The 12,235-nt window shown below is 45.1% G+C and overlaps 1 protein-coding gene across 2 annotated transcripts in view; it reads left to right on the top strand.

Moving 5' to 3' along the window:
* The window catches only part of TIAM2 (T cell lymphoma invasion and metastasis 2), a 312,305-nt gene extending 303,427 nt beyond the window's left edge, over positions 1 to 8,878 (top strand). For both annotated transcript variants that reach the window (XM_030198390.1, XM_030198391.1), the window contains one exon: positions 7,604 to 8,878. In XM_030198390.1, coding sequence (XP_030054250.1) covers positions 7,604 to 8,241 — 638 coding nt within the window. In that variant the 3' untranslated portion in view covers positions 8,242 to 8,878. The remainder of the gene's footprint in view (positions 1 to 7,603) is intronic.
* Positions 8,879 to 12,235: the final 3,357 nt, after the last annotated feature.

Raw genomic sequence — 12,235 nt, 5'->3', positions numbered from 1 at the left:
CTCTGATCACCGTTGATAGAATAGCGCTATTTCATTGGCACCTATATTTCAGCGAAATATACAGAATTCTGTCCTTAAGGGCTATTCTGTAACAGAATTACCTCATTTACACACCACTTGAGCAGATAAGTGTGCAGAATACTGCTACTTTTGTAGGTAAGTGTATGTTTTACGTGCATAAGTAACAGCAGAACACCTAAACGCTATTCTATAAGGGCACTTTTGAAGTGACATATAGAGGCATATTTCAAAGCACTTAGCCTTCCAAAGTTCCATAGAAACCTATGGAACTTTGGAAGGCTAAGTGCTTTGAAAATATGCCTCATAGTGTATATGGCACCTAGATTTGCATGCTAAAATATGTGTGCACTCCTTGATTCATGTGCTAATTAATTGGGTATGCCCCAATTAACAGTGATTGGATACTAACAACCAATTATTGAAGTTAATTGGCACCCATTAAAATTTGCATACACATCTGGCTGTGCATTATTTTATCAAATATGGCACCTAACTCTTATAGCAGGTAGCTAGAAACAGGGCATGGCCATGGGAGGGGCATGGGTGTGTCGGGCATTCTGAAAAGTTACATGCGTTGTTACAGAATACTGCCTCAGTGCATGCCTAACTTTGGTGCCAGCATTTACACTAGGTTTCAACAGGCATAACTCTGGCACCCAAAATTTGAGAACGCAACAAAACGAGCGGAAGCTATCCAGAGGGACCAGACTGAAGCCACAAATGTTGGAAACCAAAATAATTTATTACGACCCAACACGGTCCGTGTTTCGGCCGAAAAAGGCCTTCTTCAGGGGTCTTTGTCAAATGAGAACAGCGACTGTAGAAGATACCTGACTTGTTCTGAAGAAAGAGGAGAAACCTCTGCAGAGATGGGCTCCCTTTCACGAGCCCACAGCTTTCCACTCCACGTCCCGCCCTCCTTCTACTTGTTCTACACCACTCAGCATTTTGTAGACTTCAATCATATCTCCCCTCATCCGTCTCTTTTCCAGGCTGAAGAGCTTTAACCTCTTTAGCCATTCCTCATATGAGAGGAGTTCAATCCCCTTTATAATTTTGGTTGTTCTTCTTTGAACCTTTTCTAATTCCACTATATCTTCTTTGAGATACAGTGACCAGAACTAAACACAATTCTCAAGGTGAAGTCACATCATGGAGCGATACAGAGGCATCTTATTTCAGTCTTATTTGCCATCCCTTTCCTAATAATTCCTAGCATCCTCTTTGCTTTTTTGCCCTCCACTGCACACTGAGCAGAAGATTTCAGCGTATTGTCTACAACAACATCTAGATCTTTTCCTTGGGTGTTGATCCCCAAGTTGGACCCTAGCATCAGGTAACTATGATTCAAATTATTCTTTCCAATGTGCATCACTTTGCATTTGTTCACATTAAATTTCATCTGCCATTTGGATGCCCAGTCTTCCCGTTTCCTAAGGTCTTCCTTCAGTTTTTCACAGTCCGCATGTGTTTTAAAAACCTTGAATAGTTTTGTGTCATCTGCAAATTAAATCTCCTCACTCATCGTTCTGATTTCCGTATCATTTATAAATATGTTAAATAACACCAGTCCCAGTACTGATCCCTGCGGCACTCCACTATTCATCCTCCTCCATTGAGAGAAATTACTATTTAACCGTACCCTCTGTTTTCCATACAATAACCAATTCCTAATCCACACCAGAACCTTGCCTCTTATCTCATGACTCTTTAATTTTCTCAGGAGTCTGTCATGAGGAACTTTATCAAAAGCTTTCTGAAAATCTAGATACACTACATCAACCAGCTCACCTTTATCCACATGTTTATTTGCGCCTTCAAAGAAATAAAGCAGATTGTTGAGGCAAAACTTCCCTTGACTGAACTGTCACATTAAACCATGTTTATGTGTTCCATAATTTTATTCTTTATAATAGTTTCCACTATTTTACCTAGCACTGACGTCAGACTTATGGTCTGTAATTTCCTGAATCACCCCGGAACCCTTTTTAAAAACCGGCGTTTCATTGATCACACTCCAATCTTCAGGTACTACATATTACTAACAGCAGATCAGCAATTTCATGCTTGAGTTCTTTGAGTACTCTTGGATCATCCACTCTTGAGTACCATCCAGTCCAGATGATTTACTACTCGCTAATTTGTCAATTTGGCTCAGTATATCTTCCAAGTTCACCAAGATTTTTCAGTTCCTCCACATGATTCTTGAAAACCATTTCTGGTACAGGTACAACTCTTATATCTTCTATATAGCATGCATGCTATATAGAATTGCACTTAGCACCAAATTTTCAGGTGCCAGATTTTGAGCACCCATTTATAGAATTTCCTCCATAGCGTGTAAGTGCCGGGGGGGGGGGGGGGGGGGAGGCATTCACATGGGAAGAGTATGGGAGCGCCTTGGATGGGATTGTCACTTAAATGTGTGCAACTTACAGAACACAGTAAATCATGTGCGCCTTTGCCACATTTGGGTGTCTGCAGGTCTAAGACTAGTATAAAAGTGGTTGCCTAAATGTAAGGAATGCCAGTGCCGAGTAACACTAATGTTCTATAATGAAATCTGGGTTCCCAGGTACTATTAATAAAATAGGCTGTCACTGCACGGCATCAGCTCGCCTAAAAGGAGGTCCCGCTTATACATACATATGTCTCATGTTCTCTGTGTTGAAACTGGATTTTTTTTTAAATTCACATTGGGATTTAACAGTTCTGTGGTTATAAAAGAGCTACAGTAAGTGTTCAGAGGAGCCACATATTCTTTCTGAATCTCACACCACTCTATAAAATATTTCTGCAATTTGACAAACTGTGTGCACATGTACCGGGGTCTCAATGGAGCAGTTATCCGTAGTTCCTGGTAGAAAGCACAGAAGAGGAAACACAAGGTTGCAGCACCATGAGCCTTGGCTTATGTTCAGTTTGATTAGCTACCTTTCATAGCCAATATCAAATCAAAGAAAAATCACTAAGAACATTAAGACAGTATCAAAAAATCCATAGTACAGCTTAATGGGCATTGGGATAGTAACATAGTAGATGACGGCAGAAAAAGACCTGCACGGTCCATCCAGTCTGCCCAACAAGATAAACTCACATGTGCTACTTTTTGTGAATACCTTACCTTGATTTGTGCCTGTCCTTTTCAGGGCACAGACCGTATAAGTCTGCCCAGCACTATCCCCGCCTCCCAACCACCAGCCCTGCCTCCCACCACCGGTTCTGGCACAGACCGTAGAAGTCTGCCCAGCACTATCCCCGCCTCCAAACCACCAGTCCCGCCTCCCGCCACCGGCTCTGGCACAGACCGTATGTCTGCCCAGCACTATCCCCGCCTCCAAACCACCAGTCCCGCCTCCCGCCATCGGCTCTGGCACAGACCGTATAAGTCTGCCCAGCACTATCCCCACCTCCAAACCACCAGTCCCGCCTCCCGCCACCGGCTTTGCCACCCAATCTCGTCTAAGCTCTTTAGGATCCATTCCTTCTGAGCAGGATTCCTTTATGTTTATCCCACACGTTTGAATTCCGTTAACGTTTTCGTTTCCACCACCTCCCACTCGCCTTGGTATGTGCAAAATTCACATGAGATGGCTAAAGAGCTTTTATTGAAGACTCAAGAATACCAAAGACAAACACCAGAAACTGCAAACAGTACCAAATTGCAAAACTCCCTAACAAATACAATGGTGTTCATAGGTAACATAAGCTACATCATCAAAACATTTCATATTCACCCCCAGCCCTAACCCTGAAACTATAAATTCCCACCCCAAACATAAACCAAAGTCCCTTCCCCACCTAATCTCAATACAAGACTCATCAGAACTATTAAAAAAAAAAAAGAGCCACAAGCCCCCTCCTGTCTCCCCCAAACCACTTTCTATAAGCCAACAAAACTTAATATCCAAAACTATAGAGGAACTGTGATCTGATGGTCTTCCAATCCACAAGCGTCCAAGAAGGCAAAGACCCAAACTGTAACCCACCCACTCTAACCCAAACCTAATGAAGGTTGGCACCACATACAAATAACCATAAAACCCCCTCTGCTCAGTGTGCGGCGGCAGCTAAGACAGCAAATAGAATATTAGGTATTATTAGAAAAGGAATGGAAAAATGAAAGTGAGGACATTATAATACCTTTGTGATCTGGATTGGCCACTATTGGAAACAGGATGCTGGGCTTGATGGACCTTTGGTCTTTCCCAGTATGGCAATACTTATGTACTTATGTGGCTTCACCACATTCTTTTGAGTAAGGAGTGCTCTGGATCTGTAGATTTGCTCAGCTTGTCATTTCTTTGCTACCAGGGCCGTGCCTAGGGTCTCTGGCGCCCCCCTGCAGACTATCAGTTGGCGCCCCCCCCCCCCCCCCCCCGGTGAAAATGATCGCTCACCACTTGCCACACTGACAGGAACTGTCAGCAATATTCTTAGAAACAAATTGCTATACATTGCAAAATAAGATAGCAGATGTAAATTCTCAAAGTGGACATATTCCAAACGCTAAAATGAAAATAAAATGATTTTTTTTTACCTTTGTTGTCTGGTGACTTTCTTTTTCCGATCATGCTGGCCTAGTATCTGAGTCTGCTGCTATCTGTCCTCTTAACTCCATTTCCAGGGCTTCCTTTCCATTTATTTCTTTACTTTCCTCCTTTCTTCTTCATTTCTTGCTCTATATCCATTTCCAGCAATTTCTTCTCTCTCCCTGGGTCCTGCCCTCCCATCCATGTCCATTCTTGTCCCTCTCTGCCCTTCCCTCCTCCATCCATAGCCAGCAATCCTCCTCTCTCCCCTCCCCTCCATTTCCAGCAATTTGTCCTCTCCCTGGGCCCCCATGTCCATCCTTGTCCCTCTCTGCCCTTCCCTCCTCCATCCATAGCCAGCAATCCTCCTCTCTTCTCTCCCCTCCCCTCCATTTCCAGCAAATTGTCCTCGCCCTGGGCCCCCATGTCCATCCTTGTCCCTCTCTGCATTTCCCTCCTCCTCCATCCATAGCCAGCAATCCTCCTCCCCTCCATTTCCAGCAATTTGTCCTCTCCCTGGGCCCCCATGTCCATCCTTGTCCCTCTCTGCCCTTCCCTCCTCCATCCATAGCCAGCAATCCTCCTCTCTCCCCTCCCCTCCATTTCCAGCAAATTGTCCTCTCCCTGGGCCCCCATGTCCATCCTTGTCCCTCTCTGCCCTTCCCTCCTCCTCCATCCATAGCCAGCAATCCTCCTCCCCTCCATTTCCAGCAATTTGTCCTCTCCCTGGGCCCCCATGTCCATCCTTGTCCCTCTCTGCCCTTCCCTCCTCCATCCATAGCCAGCAATCCTCCTCTCTCCCCTCCCCTCCATTTCCAGCAAATTGTACTCTCCCTGGGCCCCCATGTCCATCCTTGTCCCTCTCTGCCCTTCCCTCCTCCTCCATCCATAGCCAGCAATCCTCCTCCCCTCCATTTCCAGCAATTTGTCCTCTCCCTGGGCCCCCATGTCCATCCTTGTCCCTCTCTGCCCTTCCCTCCTCCATCCATAGCCAGCAATCCTCCTCTCTCCCCTCCCCTCCATTTCCAGCAAATTGTACTCTCCCTGGGCCCCCATGTCCATCCTTGTCCCTCTCTGCCCTTCCCTGCTGCATCCATAGCTAGCAATCCTCCTCTCTCCCCTCCCCTTCCAGCAATTTGTCCTCTCCCTGGGCCCTGCTGCTGCCCTCCCATCCATGCCTGTCAGCAATTCTCTCCCCTGCTCTGCCCTCTCCCCTCCTGTCCAGTGATTTCTTCTCTCTCCCTGCCCTGCATCCATACATGGCCAACAAGTCTCCTCTCCCCTGCCCTCCCCCCTACATGTGGCAGGCTGCAGCGTTTTTGCGAGGCAGCTCTGGCTCTCCCTCCTTCCTTCCTTGGTTCCCGCTCTGGCTCCCCGATCAGCAGCCCCCCCCCCCCCCCCCCCCGCGTGTTTTAACCTTTACGCGATGTCAATCAATGAAGAACGCACAACAGACTCGTTTCCAGTTCTCTCTTCACACAGTGTCCCGCCCTCGCGGGAACAGGAAATGCATCATCGCTGACGCTGAAGGCGGGACACTGTGTGAAGAGAGAACTGGAAACGAGTCTGGTGTGCGTTCTTCATTGATTGACATCGCGTAAAGGTTAAAACACGCGGGGGGGGGAGGGGGCTGCTGATCGGGGAGCCAGAGCGGAAACTAACTAACTAAGGAAGGAAGGAGGGAGTGCCCGAGCTGCCTCGCAAAAGCGCTACACTTGTGAGGGCAGCAGGGACGTCCGAAGTCCACGATTGGGCTGGGGCGCCGGGGCGAGGGTAAGCACCGCGGCGGCGCCCTCCAGAGGTGGGCGCCCCCCTGCGGCGCTTACCTCGCTTACCGCATCGGCACGGCCCTGTTTGTTACTAAACAGCACTGGCCTGTATCCCAAACTAAATTATTGGCAGATGGCAGCAGCTTGTTAGCAATTAGTATTAGGGAAGACGGAGCTAGTAGCTGCCATCTGGGGCACTGAAATCACTTGCTGTCACTCTCCACTTTAAAGAGCATCAGATAAGTCAGCTAGTTATTTCGTAGATTTTTAGCAGACGTATTTGCGTAAGTTGAACCTAGACAGCAATTGGCTGTCCTGCCTAAACTAGCTAAGTTAGGTGGCCTTACTTTATTTAACCAAATAGTACTGAATGTCTGGTTAATTTTAGCCTTCAGAACACCTCTGATCCTTGTGCATGGACATCAAGTTGATTATATGGTTGACAGAGCCAAAACATTTTAAAGCCAACAATTTATGTGGTTAACTGGATAAATTAATTTTGATATTGACATTGTCTTAATTTATCCTTTATAGCAGTGGTTCTCAAACCTATCCTCGGGGCTCCCCGGCCAGTCTGGTTTTCAGGATGTCCATAATGAATATTCATGAGAGAGATTTGCATGCACTGCCTCCACTGCATGCAAATCTCTCACAGTAATATTCATTATGGACATCCTGAAAACCTGACTGGTTGGGGAGCCCTCAGGACAGGCTTGGCAACCACTGCTATTGGAGTTTGAAAGCAGTGTTTTTGAAATAGGGGAGATGTCATTCAGCTTCTTACACCAGTGTTTCCCCAGGCCTGGAGTATCCCTCGCCAGTCAGGTTTTCAGGATATCCACAATGAATATGCATGAAATACATTTACAAAGCAATTGAGGCAGTGTATGCAAATCAATCTCATGCATATTCATTGTGGATATCCTGAAACCCTGACTTTCAAGGGGGTACTCCAGGACAGATTTGAGAAACACTATCTTACAGTACCCAAAACACACACAAATGTATATGCATATTGTACAATTATACTTCTATGAAAAGTTTTATCAAGGGATCAGAAAATTGCAAATCATTACTAGGTTTTGGAGTTTTCCTTCTGTCAGCCACCAAAAATGTAAGAAAAATGGTAATTGGCAATCAGCTAGGGACTTCCCTTAAGCTACCAATACATTTCTATAAGATTAGCTGTAAACCAGTGTAGCAAAACTGTTTTGTTGTTTAAAATTTTTGTTATATCAATTCTGTAAAATGATGCAGAGCGGTGTTTTCTTTACATTGCAGCTTCCACCCGATCTCTGAAGTTATTGAAGCACTCCCCCAGCAGCGACTGGAGCATTGATCTCAGTAAAGGCAACAGCCTGGATTCAGATGAATGCAGCGTGAGCAGCAGCACACAGAGCAGCAGCTGCCACACCACCGAAAGCGTCCACGAGTCGAAAAGCAGCGTGGCAGCGCAGCATTTGCAAACAGGTGCCTTGGATCTCCAGGACAATGTGCTGAAGGAATCTGATATCCTCAGTGACGAGGAGGATTACCAGCGCGTCCATAAGGAAGGCAGTCCCATGAAAGACATCGAAGTGCATTTTCAGAGACTGAAGATTTCGGAGAACGCTGACAGGGACCCAGAGCCAGAGAAACCTGCTGAAACGGAGGAAGGGGACAGCTTCAACCTGAAAGAACATCCAAAGCTAGTGCGTGGACACTTCGGTCCCATCAAACGAAAAGCAAATAGCACAAAACGGGAGAAGGGAACTATCCTGGTCATGAAAGACTATCACCAGTCCCTGGATAGTCAGTCTGACAGCACCGGTGTGGATTTTAACACCATTTTGGAGAGGGAATTTAGTGTGCACAGCCTAACATCTGTGGTGAATGAAGATTGCTTTTACGAAACGGTGGCACACCATAGCAAGTCTTAGCTGTCTTTTTTTCAGCAGTTCATCAGGGGCTGAAAACTTTCATTCCAGATAAGGATTTAACTTTGCCTGTGTCACTTAGAAAAAAAAAAAACAAAAAACGCAAAAGCTGAATCAGGTGGGAACTTGCAGCCAAAACTGTTTTGTTCTTGTACACTATTACGTTTTGCCACAAAATTAGTTGTAAACATTTTAAGTTATTTAATTTATTGTGGATCAGAGACATTCGCTTAAGCAGGCAAATGGGTCGTGTGCTAGTCTTCGCTTTTGAGCAGGTATCAAAGTTTTTTTGTAGTGTCCATTTAAAAAAAAAAAGGACAAAAGGTGAATTTTTTTTAATTTATGTGGGAAAAAATTTTGATTTGTAACTTTATAAGGTCAAGCAACCTTTCCAATCCTTAGGGCATTTGTTCCCAGTACTGACTTGCGCTTTATTTAAAGCAGAATTAAGTTATTTTATTGTGTTAGTGCACAGCTGGTGCGAAAGGTTCATTTTTTTGTAAGTTGGAAGATGCTGTTAATACTGAAGTTTATATATTATATATATATATAAAAAAAAGCTTGTACTGTAATCTTTCATTTCATTGTATTTTTGTTTACAAACCTGTACAGTAAAACAAAAAATGAGTATTGTACTATACAAATCTGTCTTAATTCTTAATTGTATATAAAAAAATCTAGTAAAGATTATTCCACATTAGGCCACAGTTACTAAGGGTTGGTATAGCAGCACATGCTGAGAGGGTTAGTAATGTTCATCCTATACTCGTTCTGAAAATGTATTCTTAAATGAAAGATATATTTGTGTGTTGATGGTACATTGATGGTACATTTGAAGCTTGTTTTGGCTCCATAGTCTATAGCAGTGTTTCCCAAGTGGTCCTGGAGAACCACCCCCCACCCCCTTCAAGGAAGTGAGTAGTAGACCCACAAGCTCAAGAGACCAGCACTAAAAGACTAAAGATCCAAGACTATTTTGTCCTGGTCTCTAGAGCTTCTGGTCTACTTTCCACTTCCTTTCTGTGGGATTTCAACATTCCTCTGCCCAGGTGGATCCTTGCTGGACTTTGTACCCTCCTGCCAGTCAGGTTTTCAGGATATCCACAATGAATATGCATGAAATACATTTACATACAATGGAGGCAGTATATGCAAATTTCGTGGATATCCTGAAAACCTGACTGGCAGGGGGATACTCCAGGACCAACTTGGGAGCTGTGGAGCCAAAATAAGCTTACTGTATCAAGTGTACCATCAACACATCTTATAACACAAATACATCTTTCAGTTAAGAATATATTTTCAAAATTAGTATAGGGTAGATAATTAATGTGACTCAAACCAGACTAATTTACCCACAAGCCTTTGCAGCAATTTACAACACAAACGTACACTTATCCTTTCACTTTGAAACTAGGAGCAACGTACCTGCAGATGTATATACATGAAAATAACGCACATAGATTTGAAAATGTTGTTTGCTCATGACACCTACTCAGCTCCTTGCCTCCCATCCATGGAAGAGGCCGAGAAAGAGAATATCACACACATAACTGTCAGGGAAGAGGCTCACAGTCTCCCAGGTGTTCACCTGAGCTCTTCAGCCCTCTCTGCTTTGCTTCTGTTCCTTTTATTTGAATATCTAACATTTGTTCCACATAGATTTGCAGTTCAGCTATTGTTCTTGTGAGGCAAGAAAGCAATAACAGAAACAGATACGGATTACCTATACGTTATTGATTTGTTCAAGGCTAAGCAAAAATTATATTGACTTCAACTTTATCCCCTGCAGGACACACATACTTGGCTGGCTCTGTGTTCTTGTTCCTGACATCTGTACAGGAAATGTTTATCATATACACAAGTCACAAGCTGCTTACATTCTTAATCCCTGATACTCCTGTCTGCATATGGGGATCTTATTCTCACAAATGTTCTTAGGGTCATCAGCCTCCCTCCCCTCCTTTTGATTCCAGAAAGGATCATTAATTTGCCCCAAGCATGCCAATTCAATCCAAGAGGGGTACTAGATACGTTGGTCACAGTTTACTGTACTATCATATTAATTTGTTGAGGAAGGCAACCCTGCAATAACTGATTACATTAATAAAGGTGAAATAATTTCTTATTCAAACATCCCAACCTCCTAAAATACTTGTTCAAACATACTTTTAAGGTTTCATCCTGTCAGCGTATTGCAGATAAGGGAAGAATTCAATAAACTATTCACTTCAAGGAAGAACTACTGTCCACATGCTCTCCTAAAAAGGCTTTGACTAGTGCAAACTGGGTTATTCTGAACACCTTCAGGCTGTGCTCACAAGTAGAGGTGTTATGGTCTGGGTTGACCATGCTAGAATCTCTCATGCTGTCGTTCAGCATTCCACTCCCTTCATTCAGAAACGTTTCATCTCTGGAGAGTTTGTCATGAGGCAGCATCTGCTGTAGTAGCCATGGCTCCTGCTTCTTATCAACAGCTGGTACTTTCATTTTCTTCACTGCACCTGTGCCAGGTCTCACTTCAGCTGGGCAGCAAGAAGAAGAAGGAGAGAGTCTGAAGTGAGCAAAAAAATAAGGACCAGACCTAAGATTCAAGACAGGATGAATATACAGTTTTAAGAATTACATCCAGTAAAACTAGGGCTGCCCATTAATCATGGTTAATGCATTAATTGTGATTAAATTTTTTAAAATCTTATCCTTCCTTCCCCCACCTGAATGGACTGCTGATGGCTCTCCATCCCCTTTCCCATTCACTTTACCTTTTTTTTTTTTTTTTTTTTGTAGGGTTCATTAAGTCTTTGGCCCTGTAACAGCAGCAGCTGTACTGAAAAACTGCCTGCACCTGTACTGGGCCTTTTCCTTCTGACACAACTTCCTGTTTGAGATGGGTCAGAGGGAAAGGTCCGGTGCAGGCATAAGCAGCTTTTCAGTATGGCTGCTGCTGTTGCAGGACCAAAGACTTAGTAAACACCGCACAGCAAAAAAAGGTAAACTGGCTGAGAAGGGAAGGGAGAGATGCTGGACTGTGCAGCTGGAGGAGTGAGAGGGGAGGGGAGGGAGAGAATTGAAAAAGAACATCGACTGGGGGGGGGGGGAATTAAGAGAGAACCACAGTTGGGGGGTGAGAACCTTGGGTGGCAGGGGGGAGGAAGAGAGAACCCTGGGTGGCCAGGGGGCAGAGGGAGGGAGGGAGGGAAGAAGAGAGCACCATGAGGAGGGGGGAAGGAGAGCTGCTGGACTGTGCACAGGGGAAGGGAGAGATGCCAAACTGAGGGAGAGGATGGAGGGAGGAAAGGAGGGAGAGAACAATAATGGACCTGGGTTGGAGGGAAGGAAGAAAAAAAGAGGTGTTGGACTTGGGGAGGGAGGTTGGAAGAGAGAGACAGAATGAACCTGGGAGCAGAGGGGAGGAAGGAAGAGTTGGACCTGGAAGCAGGAGAAAGGAAATGTTGGTCCTTTAATCAGTGGCACAGCCACAGGGGAGGGGCCTTGGAGACCTGCCCCCCCCCCCCCCCCCCCCCCCACTTTCAGCTCAGGCCCCCTCCAAAGCTGCAGTACCTGTTCAATGGCTGTTGAAGGCCCGCCAGCCAAAGAAATCCACTGCCTGATATTCCCCTTCCAATACTGCCTCAGGAGTGAGGAAGTCAGTGAGGTGCCTCCATCCACCCACACTTGCACTCCCCAAGAATACTCAAGTTTATGTGTGAACTAAGCATGTTTGGGAAGTGCTGGTATTGGTAGCTGGAGGCACCCTGTTGACTTCCTCACTCCTGAGGCAACACAAGGAGGCGGGGGAGCCACTTTGGCAATGGATTTGTTTGACAGGCGGGGCTTTGACATCCCCACTAACAAAGGTATGATATCTAATATGTGTGTGTGGGGGGGGGGGAATGCATGTCTCCTCTAGTCCATCCCTGTACCCCCCTTCCCCCACTGGCCTGCTGGCTATGCCCTGCCTTTAATCACACAATTAGTTGCAATTAAAATTTTTCAT

Source organism: Microcaecilia unicolor, chromosome 3 (assembly GCF_901765095.1).
Source record: "Microcaecilia unicolor chromosome 3, aMicUni1.1, whole genome shotgun sequence".
Taxonomy (NCBI): Eukaryota; Metazoa; Chordata; class Amphibia; order Gymnophiona; family Siphonopidae; genus Microcaecilia; species Microcaecilia unicolor.
This window is presented reverse-complemented; position numbering and strand designations above follow the sequence as displayed.